We start from the raw sequence: 24,675 nt of genomic DNA on the forward strand, positions 1-24,675 counted from the left end.
GCAACTTTTAACAACTGTAAGATGTGCCCGCGGATCAGCCTAAGCTCCTACGTGGAAACAACGCAACGGAAGCAATCGGGGAAGGTGGGACTGCAATCGCAGGACCGCTTGGTGTAATTGCGTGCGGCGACCTGCACGATTGCTTTTGCCCTGGATCTCTTACAATATTGAGAATCTACCAAATCTTGACTTTTGACCGTCCATAGTTGCCAAATTTTTTTTTAATTTTCTTTTGTTTTTCAAAAAATTAAATTTAATTTTTCACAAACTCTTTAATTAATAAAATAACAGGAAAGAAAAAAAAATATAAACATGAATTATAATACGAGTTAATTTGGAAAGAAAAAAAATAGTATTTATTTGCATTAATCCGTACACTGGCTGATGGTTGGGGCGCACGTGACTTTGGACTCTCCGCCCGTCGTTGCGCATGACACAACCAACGCTTTTTTAATTATCTAATAAAAAAACAACAACGTGAATGGATTTTTAAAATAAGAAATTCAAATTTAGTTCGACTATAATTTTGACTCGTGATTTTAGTTCGTAACATTTGAATTTCAGTTTGTGTTCGATTCCACTACTGAATTCCGATGTATTGTTTTATTCGATCGACAATATCAATTTTGATTTTAACAAAAATAAATAAATTATTAGAAAAAATACAGTTAACGCATGTATTTTCTATCCATTAGCATTTCCCCTCTTACTTAAAAAATAACACTTAGCCTTCTTTCACCAAAAATAAAAAATTTGTAAAATACAATTTTATCCTTGTCTTTTTGATATATTTTTATAATATTAAGAGAAAAAACATATTAAATTAATATGGAAAATAATTATATATAAGGAATCGGCTCTTTAAATATTGATTAATTAGATGATGTACATAGAAAGTAAAATATTCAAAAAAGAGTAAAAAATAAATAAAAGCATTCGGTGATTGTATTCTCCATCACTCGCTTAGATATGTGGTTGATGTTGATTTATATTGGTATCTCAAAGTAATTTTGATGTGATCAAATAAATTAAGTTATGTATTATTATGTTTAACCTTGTGTCTAAGTGTATAGGAACTTATGAGCACGAGCGTCGAGTAAAAGACACAGCTAGCGAGAAGGACAACACGGGAGAGAGCCGACGGGCTCAGTGCGTTTGAGGGATGAGGTGCTGCGGAGGAGTACGCGGGCGGACGAGAAGGAGGCGCGCAGCTTTCCGAGGGACGAGAAGCCGGAGTGGAAGCTTGCTTGAGAAGGCCGGAAGTTGGGTTCGGGTGAGTCCTATTTCAGATGGTCGAAATCACCCAAGCGAGCGAAACCGGAGCGGAAGACCCGGACCGAAGCAAACGGAGCTGAAGCTGGAGGCCCAGAGTGAAAGTCAACAAAATGTTGACTTTCACCTTTCGGGGCGTCCGGAATCCAAGTTTTATCAAGATCGATGTGACCTTTGACCGGTGCATCGAGGATAAGGTTTTATCCCCCTCTAGGCGCCCTGAGCAGGGCTATATAAGCAGCCCTGCTCCCAGAAGCTAATAACAACAAGAATTATTCAAGCAACACTTGTACATGCTTCTTTGTCTGTTTTAGCTTCGTCTTTTTGTGCTTTATTGCTGTAAAGAGACATCTCCGTCTGAAAGAGAAATTAGCGCGACTTTATTCATTGGATTAATAATCTCCTCGGTTGTAATCAAATAAAATTCTCTGTATCTCTGTCTTTCCAATTTATTTCTTATTTTGTCTATGCAAGTGTTTTATTCTAAGTTATAAGTTTGAAAAAGGTATTTGTTTTATTTAATTTGTGCAGGGGCTATTCATCTCCCCCTCTAGCCAGCCGCCAAGGGTCTTGAAAGTTTGTTATGTGTCATCTCTTGATGTTATGGAAAGCAAAGCTTGTCAACTGAGGATTGTCGTTGTCGGTGTTACCTTCTTTGACGGTCAAGTCAATGATGAACTAAGATATAAGATTCGCATACATACATGAGAAAGCAAAAGAGCTTGAAGAAGACAAAAAAAAATTACTTTCACGTAAAAAAAAATTATACCTTCAGCTATTTTCACAGAACCTTATATAATCGTGAACAGGACGTATCTAAAATTTTTAAATTAAGAGGAAGTAAAGAAAATAATTATTATCCATTGTATTCGAAAGCTGGCACAGTCGAAGAATTAAGTATTAATCTTTATATATTATTGGAGGTTACACATAATTTATTGAATTTAAATAGTAAATCAACAAATATACATATGTTGAAAATATCAATTTGAACTTGAATTGTCTGAAATTAATTTAGATATTAATAAAGAGTCGATGTAAATTATCAATAAATTGAATATGTTTTTTCTCCTCATATGATTATTAAAAAATTATCAAAAAGATAATGACTTAATTATTTTTTTTAAATTTAACTTTGATGAAAGATGAGCTAAATGTTATTTTTTAAATATAGAAAGATAAAATATCGTTGGATAGAAAAATATATCTAGTTAAAGGTATTTTTCCTAAATTATTAGAATTACTATTTTTGACCTTCTTTTCTCTTTAAAAGCTAGTGTTTCCGTAAATTACTATTTTATCATCCTCAAAATGTTGGCAATGCCTTCTCTTCCGGGAAAGAACCCTCAAAAAGACTGGCTAGATTCTCGATGATTCATTTAATTAACCAAGTATATAAAAGAGAAATGGAGAAATGATATGCTAAGGAATATAGAGCACGAAATGCTCAAGGAATGACTCAGTATTTCCTACATGGGAAAAAGAAAATAAAAAAAGAGAAATGAAATGAACAGCGAAGCTTTTGCCCTAAAATCCCCGCGTCTTCTCCTTCTCCTCCACCTGCGACACAACTTCTCCCTTCTCCTCCACCCACATCTGCGACACTGCTCGACTTCTCCCTTCTCCTCCACCCACGGTCGTGAGAATCGCCCACGAAACTAACTTAAAATCGTTGCCTCTCCCTTCTCCTCCACTCTCGCCGCTTCTCCCTCCCCCTCCACCCACGACGATTGCCAACCAAACCCTAAGACGCCACCCTAGCAAAGCTACGAAGCTCGTCCTCCACGGCCTAAGCCCTAAAGCTCCTCCACCAGCGAAGATACTCCTGGAAGCGAAGCTCCTCCACCAGCGAAGCTCCAAGCTACTCCTGGCAGTAAAGCTCCTCCGCCAATGAAGCTCCACCACCCAACATTCACCAGTGAAGCTACTCCTAGCAGTGTCAGTCTTCCTCCTGCCCTTTTCATTCTGGTAACTCATTGTATCTTCTCTTATATTTTAGTTAAATGTCAGGGTGATGATTGAACAATTCATGAACTTTCTTGTCTATTTTTTATGAACCAACATAGATGGATATGCATAGTAGAATCTATTAAGCACCTTTAAGATTTCTTCCTATGCAAAGAGTTTCCAATGTATAGGAAGTGGATTCACTCACTCTATCTTCTCCTGTATTTTAATTAAATTTCATGATTCATTATCCTACTTAGAGGGGTACCTTAATTGATGTTTTGTTGTTTCTTCACAATTCTAGCATCAATAATACGTCCTATTTGTTCCTTGCTATTTTGTAAGTTGTGTATTCATAATAACAAAAGAAACATATTGAATTATTTATTTACGTATGTTCCTTTTTATATTTTCATTTCAGTTTTTTCTTCTAATGATGTTCTTAAACATTTCTTTGTACTATTATTTATTTATGTTTGTCAATAACTTTTTTGTTTGAATTTAGATTGTAAAATTGTTATGGAACAAGAACTATTAATGCATATGTTACGGATGTGGGTGGAAGAGAAGGGAGAAATCATGCAAGTGGAGGAGAAGGAGAAGTCATGAAAATTTTAGGACAAAAATTCCGTTGTTCATTTTCCTTGAGCACATCATTTCTCATAAAATTAAACAATAGTTAATTCTAAACGAGCCTAATGAAGTCATCCAAATTGCACGTGCAAGACTCATCAAATTAACTATAAAATCATTTCTCATAAAATTAAACAATAGTTAATTATAAACGAGCCTAATCAAGTCATCCAAATTGCACGTGCAAGACAGGGGGCTGCCACTGTCGGATCGCGGAGCGTGTGAACAGCACCGAGTGGGTTTTTTTTTCTTTCCTCCTTTGGGCTGAGTTTGGTAAGGGTCGTAAGTCGACTGACCATAACTGGGCACATTTGTTCACGAACATACCCTTTTAATGAACGAAGAGTCCTTTTCATCCTCCTCCTCCTCTAATCTTATAGACCGGCGGTGCCGTCGTCAATCTGCACTAGCACAAAGTTATTTACACAAGTGAAATCTAATTCCAAATCCAAAGAATACAAAACCACATTGATCGATTAATCTCAGAAATTTTGTCATCCGTCTGTCATTTGAAGTGGTCCAACGTTTGAATAATTAAAGAAATCAACGATAGAGCAGAATCATGTTGAATTTTAATATTGATTTGGAGCGATGGGGAAGGACGAGCCACACAACGCAATTTTTATTTTTTGTCCATAAAGATGTTGAGACTTGTGGAGCGTAGTTGCCTGGTTAAGCTATTAGACATCGGCAGCTGAGAGGATGGTGACATGGTATCGGTAACAAAAAGATAAAATCATCATTTCAACTGTCCCTTAGCAAATCATTTCGTATTCGTTGATAATTGATCCAAATCTATTGACAATAATACTCTGGTATGAACTAACTGTGCCAATTCATAGGGCGATGGTGACATGGTATCGATCCCTATGTTGTCGTAAATTGAATTGGTTAGGAAGACAGATTATTGTGGGAACAGGCGACTCCAATAATTCAATTCCATAACACGACGTGCGGTGTCAGTTGCCACAGAAGAGAAAGCCATGCAATTGCCCTCGCCAACGTGTTCCTTCGTGCGTTTTGGGGAAGCACATTGACTAATGTGAACGTTTTCTCCGCATTGATTTTGTCTTTTTTATATTCTATAGCTTTAATAAAGTTAAAATCATAAAGAACGGTTATCCTTTCCTTATTCCTGATAATTTTTTACACGGACATGTTTTTTTTTTTAATATTTGATTCAAAGGAAATCTGGGGTTTCAATTTTGTTAAACTTGTAGTTCATTTTTAATAAAAAGCAGCTAATTTTTAAGTTTCAAAACAAGAAACAGATTACCTTTTCGTTCTCAGTCACATAATTGAAAAAAAAAAATTTGTCAAGATCTGGCACAGCCGCTTTTAAATAGTTCATCAATAAGTGGATCAGTAGTCTTGATGGCTGCCACCATCAATCTTATTTAATTCATCAATTCTTGAAACAAAGAACAAAAGAACTAAGTGGATCAGTAGTCTTCTTGATCCTGCTTTAAGCCATCAATACATTATCAAGATAAACTCTTCGATTGCCCCACTGTGGTGTTAAATTAAAACCACCCATAATAACTATCAAAATTGTCAAAATGGCAAAATCTAAATAGGTTTTGGATTAGAGATCGATTTTTTAAGTTTTAAGATACTAAGAATCAGATGCTGCAAGAAGAGCAGCTTAGGGATGTATCTTTAATCTTCAAGATACTGAGAATGAGAAGCTGCAAGAAGAGAAGCTCCGATGCCTGATCCATCATTGGCCATAATAACCAGCACTGAAGCTGAGGCCTCTTCTCCAAGAACTTCTTTCAGTGTGGCGAGCAAGCTTTCTCTAAATATAGTGTAGTGTTCATATAGCCCGCCGTCCATGGCAATCACAGTCCTCTTCATGTTGGCGCGGTCGCGTCCGAGCTTTTTCAGAATGCCAATGATTCCCGCAGCAGCGAGACGAGCCCCACGCTTAGCCACAATATCGCACACTTGGACGACCACTTTCCTTGCTTTGAAGGAGGAGTTGGAGATCTGAAAAAGGAGAAGAGGAATGTAGTAGTTAGAGACAAGTAGTGCGCACGAATGGTGCATCACTGGAAATTGAAATGGTTTGGTAGATAGGAATGTATCCAGACCCCCAAGAAATCCTGCATTTTGGCGCCAACAACTTTGAGATCAGCTGAAGTATCATGATGCATTGCTGACATGACTGGTGTCCTGTAAAATTTTTATAAAAAAATACAGTGATTATGCTTTTGACAAAAAAAAACACACAAAAGATAGGCAAATGCAACTGAAATCTTAGAATGTGTGATTACTGCAAATAATAGTAGAATTAAATCAATGCAACTAACAAACAAATGGCAACTCAGTAATGAACTATCACGTAAATTAGCTTCTTTGAAACATTCCATGTATTCAGTAGCCAAGCACAATGAATCAACAGGAAACTGGAAGCATCATATTGTAAAAGGAATATCTAATGATAAATGTGGAAATTTATTGGCAGGAACATAAAATTTCAACCGTGAGAAAGAAAAGGTTGAAACTGTGTAATTATTGGAACTAAGAATTGTCTTCTCTACAACATGAATCATGTCAATTACATAAGTATAAATTTAAACATGTATACTATATGAGATTTATAGCTAACATTCTAGTTGGCTAAAATTATGATAAAATGTACCTTTGCCTTGTAAGTTTATGCAATCGAATTAAGAAGGAAATAGAGCGCATGCAGCAAGTTAAGCAACAAAATAGGAAAAACAAAACAAAACAGAAGAGCTCTCCTTATTTTCATTATCATTAAAGGGCGCCCAACGTTAAAAGAAAATATATCAAAAGCACGCCTCATCCTAAGTTTTCTTTCCAAATTACTCATTTTCCCACAGTTTTGGATAAACTGCAGGACTGGTCTGATAAAGAGTATAATTAAGGAGAAAAAGTTAGGGTGGAGTGTTCTTTTATTTATTTATTTCAATATGAGGTACCTTTTAACAGTAATGAAAATAAGAGGCTCCCTTTTAATTTTTGCCCATCAAATTATTAAGTGTAATTTGATATCTAAGAGATAAACTATGGCAACTGTTAAATGAAAGCCGACCCCACCTAGTTGATGGCAAAAGGTCATACGTTGACCTGGGCGCCCCACATGACCAAGTCAACTCCACCTAGTGGGATAAGACTTGGTTGTTGTTGCCGATATCAAAGAGATAATGTAGTCTCCACTAATAGTGCTTGTTACCCTAATGTACTATGTGTTTCAATCTCATAGATTTGCTAAGCGGACTATTCTATTAGAAATACCTTTGCAGCAACATTAACATTACAAATTCTTTGTGCTTAGGCATCATGCCAAAAAGTATTTTCGAGGAAGCACAACAATAATATGATAGTCAAGAGCATAATAAATTGTCAAAATGGAAAGCATTTGAAAGGGTTAATACCCATACACATTAAGAAAAGAAGTGTAAATGAAAAAATGAAACATGAAATGCGTATTTGATAGAAAAAAATATTTGGCATCAAAAGAAACTAGTAATTGCTGCATCCTAGCATCCTAAGAATGACCATGAATAACATACTGTAGCACAAAGGGAACTTCAAGTTGTGGAGGAACATTGTCTCCGAATAAGGCAGCTTCTACAGCCAATCTCAATAGAACTCTTCGGACTATTTCACCCAGATACATTCCAGAAATTAGCTTCTCATAGATCTGTTAATCACTAGAAAAATCTCTAAATTAACAAATCACATAAACCAGGAAAAGATAAATAGACTGTTGGAAATAAATGCAGTAATGACCTGTTGACCAGGGTTCAAACTTTCAGCATCGAGTGCGTGATCATAATCTGTTGTTGGCAGATATGAGGAGCGAAAGTTTCCCCACTCCATGTTAATAACCTAATGTACAAGTAAATTGCCGTAAGAAATTATCTAACTTGTAAAGTTTTTCCTATGTAACATGATATAATCCATGAGAATCTTGATGCGAGTGAAAAACTGCATTGGCATTAGATTCACATGACTTTCATTTCAGAATCACTCCTGTTTAAGTCATGCTCAATTTCACAGTCTTACCATTTCTCCAGAGTTAGGAAGTGGACCTTGCCACTTCTTAATTGCATCAGCACGCTCCACATATGCTGCATTTGTACCAGTGCCAAGTATAATAGCAGCAACAACATCATTATCATCATAGATGCCACCAGCAAGGGTTCCAACTGTATCATTAACCTATATCAAAAAGTTAAATGTGTGCTTGATTTTCATATATATATATAAATCATGACAAAACAGATATGATTGAAAATAGAATGGAACTAACCAATGCTGTAACTTGCATATCAATACCCTGTCTTTGCAGGGCCCTAGTCAGTTCACCCACAACATCCTTACCAACCTGCCTTCACAAACAGAACTGAATTAAAACGCATAATGACCAAATAAATATTCAAAATGGAGTATCATAGCAATTGTAACATCTATACTGATGTTTTAGGCTCATGATGAAACTACCTGATCAAAAACTGTACAAAGTAATCTCTTTGCCAATATTCGACTATGATTTCTTTACCATACAAAATGCTTAATGTAAATGCAAACTGACACCTCAATCTTTTGATAGAGTATGCAAAAGGTGAATTCAAAAAAAAGGTAGATCCGCTACCTTAGCGGCCCCCCTAGTGCCGGCCCATGCAAAAGGTGAATTCAAATTTATATGAGATTTCAATCATCTATATGACTTGGGATATCTTGTTAGATCTTCAAGACTGATGGATACGACTTGTATTAGGCAACCAATCTCAACCACATAACTTGTGACACAGTATGAGCATTAATTTATTTCTCATCTTTTTTTGCAGGGCTAGCAGGTTAGACAGAACAAGGATAGCCTGGACAGGATGATTAAAGGAGATCAATCGTTTTCACAACCTATGCTTTGGTCTAATGCGATGATCCATGCACTTGAATTCAATAGATAAACATCACAACATGTGACTGTTATATAAAGCAAAAAAATAATAATAATAAATAAATAAATTGAGGCACGTCGTAGATGAGGTGCTACAATAATGTTGATTAGATTCATTTTTCCTATTAGACAATTTATCTTTTAATTAAGTTTGATTCACAAGATATATATTTAATGAACTTTGTTTTTCAAAAATAAATGAATGCATTTCCATATTAAAGCAGAATGTAAATGGTAGAATTCGTCATAACTTGTAACTTGTACTTTTAGTGAAGGAAAAACGATTTGAAGGGCAATTATTAAGGACCTAAATGTACAGACTAGCAAACTATTTGTGAACTGCATATATTTTAAGGATAAGTAATATTTCAATTAGGACTAAATACAAACAGAAGGAACTACAAGTAATCTTTCCCATGTATATGGTTAATAAATCAACCCTTTTTGGTGGGACTTACAATTCCCCTTCCAAAGTTTTCATCTTCTCAAACTATGGAATGAAAATTCCTATTGAATTTATTCTTTTTTTTTTTGTAAAATTATATATATCTTCCAAAAACTGTTCTTGTTATCACATCATTTTATCTCAACAACAGTTGAAATCAACACAACCTATTCCTCATACTTTGACCAACTAACAAATAATACAAAACTAAAAAATGAAGTATAATTTAGCTAAATAGAAGGGAAGCAGAACCCACCGTTCCATTTACATTGAAACCCTTTGTCCACTTAATAAGAGTGCCGGAAGCAATTGAGGTTTGCTTAACTGGAAACGAGAAGGTAAAACCAAGTTCTCTCTGTTTGCCATTGGGAAGGTGAAAATCCTCATCTTCAGAAGCAACAAAATTCGCTAAAGCTGAAGCAATGAAATCAAACAGTTCCTAGAAACATAACAAAGCCAAGAACAACCAACAGAATCAGATTGGAACAAGAAACATGATATCCTTGAGGAAGAAAGAAGAGAACAATCAGTCGACTTACATCTGAACCACCAACCATCAGATCCTGAGGGATTGATACCTCCTCACACTGTTGATTCACAACACGCCCTTCCTTCCCCCCTAATTGTACGCGCAGTACGCGGAAGTTGGTGCCTCCAAGGTCCAAGGCGTAGAACAATCCTCTCTCATCCCTGTCAAGGTGGCAATCGAAGAGCCCATGATGCCATCATGTTAGATCTACGATGAATCAATCGCAGCGGGAAAAAAAAGGGGAAAATTTTCATTTCGGAGGAAGGATAGATCGTACCCCGTGGGGAGTCTGTCGACAAAGCTAATGAGCATCTTGAGCATGCTCCCGTCCTCGGACTCGAGGCCAGCGTGCATCTCCTTCGTCATCGCGTCGGCCACCTCCTTCACCTTTTCGCTGGGCGTGGCGCACTGCTCCTCGAGCTCCTTCAACACCGCGCCGGCGCGAGCCCATCGCCCGTTGATCCGCCTCCGGCGCCGCACCACGAACGCCGTCACGGCGACGGCCGCCGCCGCCGTCGCGCAAATCACCGCGGTCCTTATCAACACCTTCCTCATTCCCCCGAAGGATTTTTAATGGATCAAATTCTAGTTTTTTCCCTCTTGAATTTGAACACCGAACTCACAAAATGCAATCTTAGGTTTAGCTTTTATAATATGAAATCAAAAAATGATTGAGAGAACTTTACTTTTTAAAGTGGCGTACGCAGAAAAAGTCAAAAATCTATTTAATTATTCCTATAAACCATTGAAACATTCAAAAAATAAAAAAAAAACAAAACAAAACTCCTCATGAACAAGATATTTACGGCAGCTTGTTCAATTGGACCGGAGGAATAGAATCTCCAGTTGGATTTTTTTTTTCCAAGTCAACGGAAGAATTTTGTGTTTTTTTTCTATGCATTAACAAATAATTGGATTAATTTTAGTTTTTTTCTTGTATATTTATATTTTAGAATTTTTGGGCACCAAAATTATCTTAATGTCCATTTCTCATTTACAATAATGACATTGCCATAATTTAACTAGTAATATTGTACATATCTAATAAAATGATATTATTTTTTTAAATTTTAAATTTAAATATAACTCATAGATATTTTTTAAAAATAATATAATATTATTAGATATGTGTCTATCATTTCTACTTGAGCCTATCATAGCTCTTTACAATAATGACACTGCCATAATTTAACTAGTAATATTGTACATATCTAATAATATGATATTATTTTATTAAATTTTAAATTTAAATATAACTCAGATAATTTTTAAAAATAATATAATATTCAAATATATGAATGAGTGCTATATATAATTAAAAAATCATTTAATTGATTTAGTTTCATTTTAAAAGTCCAAATTCGATTAAATCAATTTAAATGAACATATTAGTCGAGTATTAAAATTCTTAATTTTTGATTCACGACTCGAAGAGGAGTTGATTGACTGCTCGATAGATCACCCGACTAATAATTGAATGGATCGGCGGTCTAAAAATTTGATTATTTAGATTTTTGATAGAATTAATTATCTTTTTATCAATTCAACCTGTTTGATTATCATAAGAAAGTAAGGTCGGTTCAATTTATTAAAAAATAATAATTTATATGGTTTTGATTTAATTGGCTTAGTCAATTCCATTATTATAAAGGATAAACAATTATACATTTTAGGAGCGTCCAATTTGAAGGGTTGAAAAGGAAAGCACATTCTGTCTAGACAATGTCCAATTTGAAGGAAAGTGTCGCCCAATTAAGCATCAAATTATTACCGTGCAATATTTACCAAGGAATATCATATGAGCATTTATAATTTGACATAGGTCATAAATTTTGCAATACGAGAAAAAATAAAAGACTGAAAAAGTTAAAAAAAAATTATTGAAACAATCAAAAATATATTTCTAAAAAAGACTGAAACTTTAAATATTGAATTGGTCGTTCTAACAAAATATTTTACCAAAGGAATCGAATCTCAAATTGGATTTTGTTTCCCTAGTCAGCGGAGGAATTTTTTATATATATAATAAATAATTGGATTAATTTTACTTTTATCCTTGTAGATTTATATTTTAGAATTTTTGGTTATTATCTTAAACTTAATTTCTCATTTACAATAATGGCATATATAATTTAACTAGTAACATTCTCGAGAAAATTATCAATGCTTCCATCTTGTTAACCTTAATTATACCCGTCACACTAAAAGAATTATTCATTAATTTGCAAATTCGAGAACTCAATAGTCGATCGTCTTCATCAGGCACCAATCTAGAGTTTGATATGTGCAAAGCTACGTCTGAGTTGAACTCTCGCATACTGGAATTAACAAAGGCTTGCATGCGAAGATGAGATTTCATGATCGAAACACCAATCAATTAGCAAGCTCTGGCCAACACAAAAGGGGCATGCATGATTAACGTAATTGATGGCACTCAGAATGGATGGAGGCAGTTCACTAGTGTTGATTTAATCAATTAGATTGTTTTAGCATGGAAAGAAGAAAGATAAGAAGAGGTAGATCCGTTACCTTAGCGGTCCCTCTAGTGTCGGCTCCATGGATATGGAGGGAGGTTCATGCAGGTACACAGGTCATAGGCGCATGGCGAGATAAACTCCAAGTCGTCAGTTCCTGAGAATCGGCCCCTGATCATTATGTCAAAGATATTATGTGTCCACCGTCTGTGCTACGCCCTGAAGGCAAGAACAAAGGTAAGAAGACAACGAGAGAGAGGATTGCATGTAATAAAAAAGGATTGGCTTGAAAGATGGTTGGTGCATGTGATGCTGTCATTGGACCCAACTCATCTGGAATTGGCTGGGTTCGGTTCCTTTCCGTGTTAGCATGCAGAGAGACAGTATTTGATGTGGATATAGATGTGCAATTACTTCCAAAAATGGTTGATTAATGTTTGCGTCATTCATCATTGGATAGATAGATATATCTGTCATTAACTGCGGGGCTGTTCTGTGCTAAGAGCAGAACAGGTGGTAACTATAGATGTGGAGTTGCAATGTTGGATCCACAAAGATCAGTTGTTAACTATAGATATATATAAAGAAAACCATTTGACTATATAGATTTGTGTTATTGTGCTGATCTGACTTTCTTGCAATTGAGTTACAAAGACTGCTATATTGCTATAATGTCGGGGATGCTCTGTGCTAAGAGGAGAAAAAAAAAAAATAAAGGCAGAAGCAAGAGAAAAAAACAACATAAAGTATCTGATCCAGTCTAGAATACGAGTCAGATAAAGACCGGACCAATTATTATTGGTGTTGATAGAGGGGTGATTGAGACATTGTTCTAGCATATACCTATAAGAATAGACCCTCACGTGATGTTGACAGATGACAATGACTATGTTGGATTGTGAAACGTCGATAGGGGGGTGAATATCGATTCAAAAAACATCGTTGAAAAAAGTTAAGCGCAGCGGAATAAAAAAATAATAAACAAATGAACACGGTGTTTTTACTTCGTTCGGAGCCTGTGACGACTCCTACTCGAAGGCCCGTACTCCGTGAGTACTTTCGTTGGGCAATTTACTAGCAATTCGAAATGATAATTACAAAGGCAGTACAAGAAATGCTAATAAACAGTAAATCAAAGCTATACCGACAGACGAAAAACTACAAGGACAAGAGCGCGTTGTCGGAGCTTCGTTAGCGTCATTGGAGCGCAGAGCAGCAGAGCAAGCAATCTAAGAGTTATGACTTGATTATAAAGCTCCACCCCTGGGGCTTCTTTTATATGCTGCTCCGGGCGCCTGGATCCCTTCCGGGCGCCCTGGTGCGACGTGGCAAGTCTAATCAGCGAAATACACGTGGCGACGACTCGGCTTGGATAAAATTCGCCTCCGGGCGCCCGGACCCCTCTTCTCCAGAAAGTCCTTCTCCTGCAAGAAAAGGTTAGTCCGAGGCAAATATACCCTGCAAAGCACAGTTTTATAGATAAGCAAATTGAGTATGAATTAGCAAAACAGAGTATGACTTAGATTCCGTCTTTTCGAGACCGGAATCTAGTCACGATCTCGACTTAGATATTCGAAATGGATCTAAGCCGGATCGACGCCTAATGTTCCCTTACCGGGAACGTGTCCTCGCAGTCACTCCCCTCCAGTGACTTACCTCACTTACCTGTCAAACGTTCGGTCAGCCCTTCGACCCATCTGGACTTCTCGCCAGCTATCCGGTCAGCCCGTCGACCTAGCTGGACTTCTCGCCAAGCATCCGGTTAGCCCGTCGACCCGCTTGGACTTCTCGCCAGCTATCCAGTCAGCCCATCGACCTAGCCGGACTTCTCGCCAAGCGTCCGATCAGCCCGTCGACCCGCTTGGACTTCGTGCCAGACATCCGGTCAGTCCGTCGACCTGTCTGAACTTCGTCTGCACACTCGGTCAGAGTGTTAGATCACGACAAACCTAACTTAACCACATTTGTCATTCATCAAAACATGAGTTAGACCGTTAGTGCTAACCGCACCAACAGATTAAACCAGTGGTACTTGAACTCTGCGCACACTCAGACAAACACACGGAACGTTAGAAGTCAGAAACTAGGGAAAAAATCCCCGGAGTAGGCCCTCCGACACTCAAGTCAGGTACTTTTCCCCAGAAGAACAGTGTACAAAGGAGAAAGAAAAGTAGAAGATAGGTGCGAATGTGAGAGAGAGCGTACCTGCGCAAGGGAGAGGACCTCCCTTTTTATATGACAGTGCTTACCTGCACCACATCCCCAGCTTTCCGTCTCTTCGACTTTCGGACATAATCACGTGGTCGTGGGTTCAATTCCCACAGACAACGTCAAATATGATCCTGTCCAAAAGTCGAACAAGCAGCTGGGGATGTGGCGCTCACGCTGACCTCCTGTGGACTCTGCGTGGACCTGCAACACAGGCTACGTCTATGTCGAGTCAGGGAAGGGGTCCCTGACGTTGGCCCTCGGACGGTCAAATCAATCACTGACGATGAAGTGGAAAGCGGAGCAACAAGAAGATTGTAGCAAAAACAGTGAATATCGCGTACCTTCGCTGATGCTTGGATCCCCTTTATATAGAACTCTAGTAGCGTGCATGCACGTTTCCCAAGACAAGCACGCTTCTCAAAGCTTTCTCTGAAAAGACTTATTAGTAAAGTATCCTTGATACAATACCTTAACAGGGCGAGCATATATCTGAAGTGACAGTGGAAGCTTCCGCCGTATAATCTTCTAGTAGCCATACCCGGTGTCGGCGGCACCAACTCCCAAAAGGATATCACTGGATATCATCAGAAGTGTACTGCTGGACCGAGTGGGTTGGCCGCTCGGCCGTCCTTCCACTGCCCTGATGCCCCGTCTGGTCGACCAGAACCTCATTGTTCCTCAATGTGTCTGCTCGGCCGAAGACCCACTCTGTTATTGTCTAGGCCTGTTGTCAGACCGAGCAGGGTAGCTGCTCGGGCGAAACTTGTCGCTAGGCCGAGCGGGATAGCCGCTCAGCTGAAGTTGAACTCTGCACTCATCGATCCCTGTTGTTTGGCCGAGCGGAGTAGCCACTCGGCCGAAACCTGTCGCTAGGTCGAGCGAGATAGCCACTCGGCTAAAGTTGAACTTTGCACCCATCGATCTCTGCTGTCTAGTCGAGCGGGATAGCTGCTTGGCTTGACTTCTGCACATTATCTCCCTTGAGCGTCGATTGTTTAATTGCTTCCCGTGTCGAAAGCGACAGCGGGTCGGAGCCTTCTTCCCGGTCGAGACATACTTCACCCGACCGGCCAATGTCATCTACGCATTGACCGCCTTGATTTTGATCTCCTTGAACCCCATCGTGGCAGCAGGATGAGGCCCTTCATCATCATCGCATCATAAAGTATCTTTTTCCTATAATTATTAGATTATTCCTATAATACAGTGCTGACGTTAATTTATAAGTTTAAAATAATTTATATTTAAAATTTTAAAATTAAATTCGATTTATAAGTTCAAAAGTAATTTATAAAAAACTGTCAAAATATTCAGTTTTTATTTATTTTTAATTTAATTTTAACATGGTCATAATCAACGGTTCGGAAGATGATCACAATTTGAAATTTGTAGCCGTTGGGGAAGGGGGCTCCTCCTGTGTCTTAATCTCATGACCGTTGGGCGTTGGCGTCCTCGCCTCTCTTTACATCGGAAAACAACGGGAGATTCAGAAGCAAACGAAGAGGAAAGAAAGATGAACAACCTCATCACTAAATCCTTCTACAGCTATGCCGATCTCAAGAAGGAGGTCCTCAAGGATCTCGAATCCGGCGGCAGCGAGGGCGAAGCCTCCATCGAGATGGCGGCCGCCGGAGCCGATGGCCACCTCTACCAATTCTTCGAGGAGGCGGAGGTTGTGAAGGAAGAGATGGCGTCCATCCGCCAGCTCCTTGAGCGTCTCCAGGCCGCCAACGAGGAGAGCAAGTCGACCCACAAGCCGGAGGCCCTCCTCCGCCTCCGCGACCGGATCAACGGCGACATCGTCCAGGTGCTCAAGACGGCTCGCGCCATCCGCTGTCGCCTAGAGTCCATGGATCGCTCCAACGCCGTTAACCGGCGGCTGTCCGGCTGCCGGGAGGGCACGCCGGTGGACCGGACCCGCACCGCCGTCACCAACGGCCTGCGGAAGAAGCTCAAGGAGATGATGATGGAGTTCCAGGCGCTGCGGCAGAGAATGATGGCGGAGTATCGGGAGACGGTGGAGAGGCGGTACTTCACGCTAACGGGAGAAGCAGCGTCTGAGGAGGTGATCGAGCGGATCATCGCCGCCGGGGAGAGCGAGGGGATGATGAGGAAGGCGGTTCTGGAGCAGGGGCGGGGGACGGTTGCCGCAGCAGTGCAGGAGATTCAGGACCGTCACGATGCAGCGAAGGAAGTGGAGCGGAGCCTGCTGGAGCTGCATCAGGTGTTCCTGGACATGGCAGTGATGGTGGAGGCGCAGGGGGAACAGATGGACGACATCGAGCACCACGTCGCCAATGCCGCCCACTACGTGAAGGACGGCACCAAGGAGCTCAAGTGCGCTAAGGAGTACCAGAGGAGCAGTCGCAAGTGGCTCTGCATCGCCATCATCTTCCTCCTGATACTTGTCCTGGTGGTTGTCATTCCCATCGCCGCCAGTTTCAAACATTCTTAGTTAAATCCGACGACAATGGATTGGGAGATTTCTTAATTGGAGTTCTGTTCAAGCTCCTCTTTGATGATATTCTCGCCTCTGTTTTTACTGCTCTGCTTTTAAACGTCCAATGATTCTAGTTCTTTAGTCCAAGTGAGAATTACTCAGTGACATTATACATGATTCTAGTACTTTAGTCCAAGTGAGAATTACTCAGTGACATGATATGTCATTTTAAGGACTTCATTTAATACAATTAGCTTATTGTGATTATCAATCTTTTTCTTCCTCCACTACACCAAAAGCACAAATAGAAGACTGGTTGAATTCGAGGAAGCAATGGGTAGCTTGGACTCATGGATGACCATATTTCTTAGGCTCTTTCTTCTGCTAGAGTTTGTCGTTGTCAAAGTTCACTCAAGGCGATTATCCATCTTCCACCATGTTGTATCCAATCAATAACACACGCATTCCTAAGGTGAGATTTGAGATTAGTCAATTACTCATCAAAAGAGATTATATAGCCAACTATTCAAAACAAAATAATCAATTAGTGGTAATTCATATCATAGAGATTAAAAATTTATAAACATGGTCTCCGTAATTTATGATTATAATATTATAAAGTCAAATATGATAAGTTTTCCCCAAACAATAAGAGAGCGAAAGAGTATTTTGAAATATTATTAGAAAGTATAAATATTTATTGACAATATTTATAATTTAAAGATCACGTCATCATGTACATGCTCGCAGCTACAAATTGACATAAATTTAGTCTTCTTCTTCTTCAACCGAAAGCAGAAAGCAGAAAGCGCAGATGCATTCTATGGGTAGCAATGCACGCATCTTCTTCCTCTTCTACTCACCCAAAATGCTTTTCTGGCTCTTCCTTCTGCTCGAGATCATCGCCATCGCAAAAGTTCATAGCCAGCCTTCAACTCAAGGTGTGTGATGCTCCATCTTCTGATCAATCTCGCCAATATTATCAATGAATCCCGTGAAACTTTGTTGATTAATGTTTTCAATAATCCATCGGTAGGCTTCATCAGTATCGACTGCGGCAGCTCCACGAACTACACCGACGCCACCACAGGCATACCGTACGTTACCGACGACCTGTTCACCGACGACGGCGTCAACTTTCACGTCGCCGCCGGCTACGGCTCGTCCCCGCTGGGGGAACAAATGACAACCCTTCGGAGCTTTCCCAACGCCATCCGGAGCTGCTACGCCCTGAAGCCGGTGATTAAGTCCGGGAAGTACTTGCTTAGGGGCACCTTCATGTATGGGAACTACGACGGCCAGAACAGAGTCAACACCGAGAATCCCCTGCAGTTCGATCTCTACTTCGATGCAAATTTCTGGCAGACGGTGTACATCACGGATCCGAGTTATACTGTCTGGTACGAGGTGCTTGCGGTGGCGACGGCCGAGTCTGTTTCGGTTTGTTTGGTGAACACGGGAACGGGAACGCCGTTCATCTCGATGCTCGAGTTCCGGCCGCTTCCTGACGTCATGTATCCGGCTGTCAACACGACTCAATATCTAATCACTTGCCTGCGGCTTAACATCGGACCTTCATCAGATTCTGCGTACGTAAGGTGAGATACATATATGAAATCCTTGCTGCACCAAAACATAAATATTATTGTTATATATAATCCGAAAGGTTAAAAATCCGTGGTTGTTAGTCGTCAAAGTTTATTTTAAAGGCAAAAATAAAGGGAATGTTTTTTTTTTTTTCCAAATCATCAAATATTTTAATTTTTCATAAAGTATCCCATCCCACACCATCTCGTATACAATTAATCAATTACCTTCCAGTACACTATTCTCATTATTATCTTTTAATTATATTTCCTATCTAAATATTGAAACAGAGGATATGTTAAGTATATAGTTAAGAAATTGTAACTACTCTATATGTGATAACAACTACGATATGATTTTATAATTTGCACAATATGATTGTTAGATAAACATATCAAATCTACGCCGTAACACTTACGAAATCGTAACTGTCATATGTAGCAGTGAGGAAAATATAATTGTAATTTATAGTAGCTATGAAATCGTAATTGCTATAGTGATTAATAGGTGAACAAAATTGAATTCGTATTGTAGTAGCTACGAAATTATAAGTAATACAATGTAAATATTTTTAAAATATATGTTATAGAAGTTGTGAACTCTTAGTTGCTATAACTTATTCTACAACGACCTCCATTCAGAATTTAGAAATGGAAAATATAAACAAGATGAAAATAATATATTAGAAGGTAGTTGGATAATTATATATAAATTACTAATGAGTAGGATGCTTTTGTAAAAAACATCAAATCGGACATTCCTTAAATAATTCTAAAAAAAACATAGGGGTGTTTATTTGGCTTTGTCCTTATTTTTAATGAATCAAACTTGCCAACCTTTTGCTTTCATTAGTTAACCGTCAGCTTTCAGATGACACTGAAAACAGCCTGTTGATAAATAAAAAATAAATTGGGGGCATCTTCGAATCAAATAAAAATAAATGGGGAGAGATTTCAGTAACAAGCTTTTATTATTTCTTTATTTGTTCAATAATTTTAATTTGTGTTGGTCAACTAGTATAGATGACCTTGAAAATTTTAAATGCTCGACCACCTATAATAATTTTTTTTGGGGGGGAAAAATAACATAACTCGGGCAAAAATATCTGGATGCTTAGCACTCTTACAATTATCTTTTTTGTTAAAAAAATAATAATATACTTTGGTCAAAATGTACATAATAATCCAATTCTGAGATAAATTGCACATATGCACTGTCTTTGAATTTTTTTTTAAAACAAATTTTATGTTAATCCATTCATATTTGGGAGTGGTTATTAAGACTCAAGAAATGTAAAGCGAACTGAGAAATGAAAAGGGAAATATAAATATATATAATAGTAATATCTTAGGTATTATTTGAAGACAACACCACTGAAAATGTGTTTTCTAAATTAATGATAATATAATTCAATTAAAATTGTTAAGACAATGGTGCATGTCACACTAGCTACTCTTCATATGGAGCAGGTACCCGCAGGATCCCTATGACAGGCTTTGGAAACCATGGACGGCTCCCGACGATGCCTTAACCGAGATCACCACCGATGTTTCCATCGTCAGCAGCACCGATGATTATTTCCAGCCGCCGTCCATCGTCATGCAGAGCGCCGGCATACTTTCCTACAACTCCACTGTCATGGAGTTCTCGTGGTACTCTTACTACTTCGGCCTTGGCGTCAGAAACGAGTACGTCAACTTCTTTTTCTCCGAGCTCATGCCCAACGTTACGAGGTCGTTTAACATTTATCTCAACGACGGCTTATGGTACTCCAACTGCACTCCACCCTACCTTTCACCGTACTATACTCACCACACCGGGCCCAATGCCCCAAGTGAGGAATACAACTGGGTTTTCAACTCCTCGGGCCTGTCCAACCTTCCTCCGATCATCAACGCCGAGGAGGTTTACACAGCGATTCAAGTCAATCCGCTCGTGACAGACTCCGACGATGGTATAATATATATATGATTCCTGAGTTTGATGCATTTAAAGAGATATATGATTGGTTTGTTAGTTTTCCTATTCTCTTCTTACTTTACAAAAAATAACGAGAATAACAAAAATCCGAGCATTTAACAATAAACTTCTAAACCTCTTATTTCTTTACGTGAGAGATAGAAAAAAAAAACATTATATTGTATCATGTGAACCTTAATGTTCATGTTGGAGACTGAAAACAGACAAAACATATTAAGGTAGGAGAGAACAAACAGTATGTGTATCTTCTCTGATACTTCACCTTTTTGTATTTCATAATTCATATGCTCAAAACTACTTTAGCTTTTTGAAACTTTTTTTCTGAACATTTTGTTAGAGAAAGGTAACGTTATTAATTCCCTGTAGTATAATTGGGCGTTTTGGTATTTTATCACTTTGGACTTCAGCATATGTCATCAATGCCATCAAGGAACTATATCTGGTAAAGAGAAGTTGGATAGGTGATCCATGCGTTCCCCAACAGTACCCATGGGATGGATTGAATTGTAGCTACGGAACAAATCCAGCAAGGATCACATCAATGTGAGTTCTAATTTAAAATATATTTAATTAATTAAGAACAATATTGTGAAATAAAAACTGTGAGTGATTGAGGATTTTCTGCAGAAATTTATCTTCAAGTGCATTGGCCGGTTCTTTATCCACCTCGTTTGCCATGTTTGCAGCAATCAAGTGCCTGTAAGTATTGTGGTTTATCTGAAACTTTTTAGATTAAACCGAATATATACCCTTTTAGAATATATGCTTTTTTATTTTTATTATTATTAATTTATCTTTCATTGTGATTTTAATTGCTGGTTGACTTTCCATTTCAGAGACTTGTCTTACAACAATCTAACAGGACCAATACCTGATGCTTTAGGAGCATTGCCATCTCTGCAAATATTGTATGAGTTGTCGATAGTAAAATTTTATGATCGGTGAACTTTGTTTAACTGTTGAATTTTCACTTCTTGCAGAAATTTGACAGGCAACAATCTTACTGGAACAATTCCGAGTTCCCTTTTTCAAAAACAAAATCTGACGTTCAGGTTTCTGTGACATCTGCAATGCTTTCTTCTAGTATTTAAACTGTTTTGATCTTAGTTGTAAAGGAATCATTTGTTTGTATTGTAAGTCTAAGGAATGAGTTGATAAAGGTTCAAACTATCACAACCTGAAATGAACTGTGGAATTGCATGAGCAACTAATTAATACATTGCTTTGTCGTTCTGCCCTAGCCTTGAGTAGTATAATGGGATTGTTGACAATTTTCAAAATGCATATCAATATATGAATCTATAGCAGCAGAGTCTAGATACATATGGAAAGAGTTTAGAAATAAAAGAGAACTAAAAAATGCTCGTCTAAAGTTTAGCTTTCCTTTAAATTCTTTTGGAGGATTAGAATTAGTATGAGGTTTCCATTCTTAGCATCGTTTACACTAGAAGTTCTTAACGTGTGAAGGTGAACTAAATATACTCAAGATTGATTATATAAACGACTCCTATTTGTATCTTATCCATACTACATCTTGTTACTATTCTGTAAAAAATTATGCTAATAAAAAACTGATGCTTAGTTACGGAGGCAATCCAAATCTTTGTCCGGGGGGGACTTCATGTGGAGGAGAGACGAAGAAGAAGCATTCAGGTGTTGCTATTATTGTGATTATATGTGCTGCTTCTATGGTTCTACTTATTGTGGTCACATTCATAGTATGGTCAGTGATAAAAAAACGGGGTAAGTGTTTCTTAGGTGAATTTTGCTTCTTCATCGATGACATTTTCTTTTAGTTTCGATGTAATGGATAATTGTTAGCGACATAATGTTTTGTGCTTGAAAGGATCGAGTAGAACTACCTACCCAGAGCAGAATGTTGTACAACCAATGAAAGAAAATAATGCTCAAGAAAATTGTTTGCCAATTGAGAATCGTGTGTTTACATACAAGGAGTTGGAGATAATGACTAATAACTTTAGAAAGCAGCTTGGCAAAGGCGGATTTGGTCCTGTCTTCCATGGGAACTTACAAAACAATGTTCAAGTTGCTGTCAAGATGCTATCTCAGTCATCTTCTCAAGGCAAGAAAGAGTTTCATGCTGAGGTATTACTTCAACTCTAGTTAGTTCTACAATAGTTGACTTCTTATTATCAGTGCTGTTCTATTGTGAAGAATAATTGTGTGTGTCAGTATCCTTATCTTCCCCTCCATATGTAACATGGATCTTTTTTTCTATTTTATTGTCTATGTCTGGGTCCTGAAGAGTTAGTATCCTTTCCTTTAATTTCCTTACACTGTGGTACTGTAACAGGTTGAAAACTTGACGAGGATTCATCACAAGAATCTTGTTCCTTTAATTGGCTACTGCATGGAGGGGGATGATCTAGCACTTGTCTATGAATACATGCCACAAGGAACCCTACAAGATCATCTTACAGGTTCGAATCGCACATTTCATCTGACTTACTTTGAATCTTGAATCTGAAACGATTTGTAGTCAACCTCTTTCCTTCTTGGTTTCTTTACTTTTTTTGTTTCTTTACTTTTACATGGCCTAATGTTATCACCATCATCAAGCCATGTTGGTGCCAACTAGTTGGGGTTACATTACACAAACGTGCCCCTGTTTCAATTGCCAAGTTTAATGTTTGATCTGATTGTCTTTCATAGGTAAAATTCATAGTGATGTTACTGACAGTTGGGCACAACGTCTTAAGATTACAATTGGAGCTGCACAAGGTTTGTTAGTCTATCCATCTCTACGCACCCATTGGGCCTTTTGTCATCCTCTTGATTCCAAACGCAGGATTGGAGTATTTACACAGTGCATGTGACCCACCCCTCATCCATAGAGATGTGAAGAGTTCAAATATCCTGTTGAGTGCGAGTCTAGAGGCCAAAGTAGCAGACTTTGGACTGTCAAAATCTTTTGACATGGATAACCGTACTCATATATCCAATGTATCTGCAGTGGTTGGTACACCTGGCTATCTTGATCCAGAGTAAGGTTCTTGCTCTTCTCTTTTTCAGTTTCTTTTTATACACTTATTTATCATAGCTCAGCTGGAATTAAATTGGCGATGCTAACGACTCTTACTCAGGTACTATTCTTCCCACCGACTCAGTGATAAGAGTGATGTCTATGGCTTCGGAGTGATTATCCTTGAGTTAGTTACAGGCCAACTTCCTGTGGTGCGATCTATGAAAGATATTATTAATTTAGTTGAATGGGTATTCCAAAGGCTTGCCGGAGGAGACATTGAGAACATTGTCGATAGAAATCTGAGAATGGGGTACGACATAAATTCCATTTGGAAGGCTGTTGATCTAGCAATGCGATGCACAGAGCTAAACCACCATCAAAGGCCAACTATGGCTCATGTCGTGAAGGAACTGAATGAGAGCTTGGAATTAGAGTGTGCCTATTCTAAAGGCATTACAGCTAGAAGAAAGCAGACTGGCACGACGAGTGGTGCTTTGCGAGTCGAGCCACCACAGTTTATTCCTCCAGTAGCAAGGTAAAAGTATGGCAAAAAAAAGCAAAAAAATTACTCTATTAGTTTATCCGTTTATCCAACTGTGTGTTGTTTGAATGCTTGCTCAATCTTCTTTTATCTGTTTATCCAACTGTGTGTTGTTTGAATGCTTGCTCAACCTTAAGTCGAACAGCGTCTAGTGGGTTTGTGATGTACAGATTGTAATTGGGGCAGCAACTAAAGTTGTTGGTGTGATTCAGACCATACATGCTGTGCATTTTAAAATGATACGAGAATAATGCATGGAAACAAGTCCCGTTTTGATGAAGCCAGTTCCAAACTCAAAATCTTGGCCAACACTTTACTTTTAAAGTCTTTTTACCACCTTGTGATTGCTTAAATGCTATCTTACATAAATTTTGATCGAGAACTACTTTTTCCACGACCTTGACTTTAATGCTAGCTAGTCTGTGCTCCATAACCATCAGAATCAAAAACTAGATCACTATATACAATCAATATATCTTTCTCTTGATTCTAGTTAATACCTGAAATTGAAATTGATGACCATCGCAACTGTAACTTTCCTAAGCTTATGCTTCACCGTTTCGAACACTGGATCCTCCTAAAGCAAAAATTATGTAAAAGAAAAGATTGGTGCATGCCATAATCGTGTAGACACACGAGTGAGAAATATGAAGGCTATTTTGTGGAACTAGTATTATTTGTTGTCCTCATTGTATTT

At 38.3% G+C, this 24,675-nt stretch overlaps 3 protein-coding genes across 3 annotated transcripts; 2 read left to right on the forward strand and 1 right to left on the reverse strand.

Annotated features, from left to right (window-relative positions):
• Positions 1-5,279: 5,279 nt before the first annotated feature.
• LOC122027148 (hexokinase-2-like) lies at positions 5,280-10,433 on the reverse strand. Its single transcript, XM_042586035.1, has 9 exons — positions 10,037-10,433; positions 9,770-9,920; positions 9,487-9,669; positions 8,138-8,212; positions 7,891-8,046; positions 7,615-7,713; positions 7,395-7,525; positions 5,946-6,027; positions 5,280-5,841 (listed from the first exon to the last, which is right to left on the reverse strand). The coding sequence occupies exons 1-9, from the start codon at positions 10,312-10,314 to the stop codon at positions 5,512-5,514; spliced, it is 1,485 nt and encodes a 494-aa protein (XP_042441969.1). The 5' UTR covers positions 10,315-10,433; the 3' UTR covers positions 5,280-5,511.
• A 5,462-nt stretch (positions 10,434-15,895) lies between these two features.
• LOC122027149 (syntaxin-related protein KNOLLE-like) lies at positions 15,896-17,155 on the forward strand. The gene has a single exon (XM_042586037.1). The coding sequence runs from the start codon at positions 15,958-15,960 to the stop codon at positions 16,897-16,899; it is 942 nt and encodes a 313-aa protein (XP_042441971.1). The 5' UTR covers positions 15,896-15,957; the 3' UTR covers positions 16,900-17,155.
• A 543-nt stretch (positions 17,156-17,698) lies between these two features.
• On the forward strand, positions 17,699-24,115 carry LOC122027971 (probable LRR receptor-like serine/threonine-protein kinase At1g05700). The gene is made up of 13 exons (XM_042586983.1): positions 17,699-17,825; positions 17,921-18,482; positions 19,941-20,425; positions 20,859-20,994; positions 21,079-21,150; positions 21,288-21,359; positions 21,432-21,503; positions 22,034-22,194; positions 22,298-22,557; positions 22,766-22,892; positions 23,125-23,193; positions 23,261-23,456; positions 23,556-24,115. Exons 1-13 carry the CDS (start codon positions 17,699-17,701, stop codon positions 23,974-23,976), a joined length of 2,760 nt encoding a protein of 919 aa, XP_042442917.1. The 3' UTR covers positions 23,977-24,115.
• The last annotated feature ends 560 nt before the right edge of the window (positions 24,116-24,675 follow it).

The sequence above is a fragment of the Zingiber officinale genome, chromosome 10A (genome assembly GCF_018446385.1).
Source record: "Zingiber officinale cultivar Zhangliang chromosome 10A, Zo_v1.1, whole genome shotgun sequence".
NCBI classification, from domain to species: domain Eukaryota; kingdom Viridiplantae; phylum Streptophyta; class Magnoliopsida; order Zingiberales; family Zingiberaceae; genus Zingiber; species Zingiber officinale.

What these genes read in the sequence shown, in the direction of transcription:
- LOC122027148 (XM_042586035.1), bottom strand. Translation starts at nt 10,314, where the DNA reads ATGAGGAAGGTGTTGATAAGGACCGCGGTGATTTGCGCGACGGCGGCG. An exon ending in GAAGTTCCCTTTGTGCTACA is followed by an intron (nt 6,028 to 7,394) that starts GTATGTTATTCA and finishes AAAATTTTACAG; the next exon opens with GACACCAGTCATGTCAGCAA. An exon ending in AAATGCAGGATTTCTTGGGG is followed by an intron (nt 5,842 to 5,945) that starts GTCTGGATACAT and finishes CTCCTTTTTCAG; the next exon opens with ATCTCCAACTCCTCCTTCAA.
- LOC122027149 (XM_042586037.1), top strand. Translation starts at nt 15,958, where the DNA reads ATGAACAACCTCATCACTAAATCCTTCTACAGCTATGCCGATCTCAAG.
- LOC122027971 (XM_042586983.1), top strand. Translation starts at nt 17,699, where the DNA reads ATGCATTCTATGGGTAGCAATGCACGCATCTTCTTCCTCTTCTACTCA. An exon ending in TTGCCATCTCTGCAAATATT is followed by an intron (nt 21,360 to 21,431) that starts GTATGAGTTGTC and finishes CACTTCTTGCAG; the next exon opens with AAATTTGACAGGCAACAATC. An exon ending in AGAAAGAGTTTCATGCTGAG is followed by an intron (nt 22,558 to 22,765) that starts GTATTACTTCAA and finishes GTACTGTAACAG; the next exon opens with GTTGAAAACTTGACGAGGAT.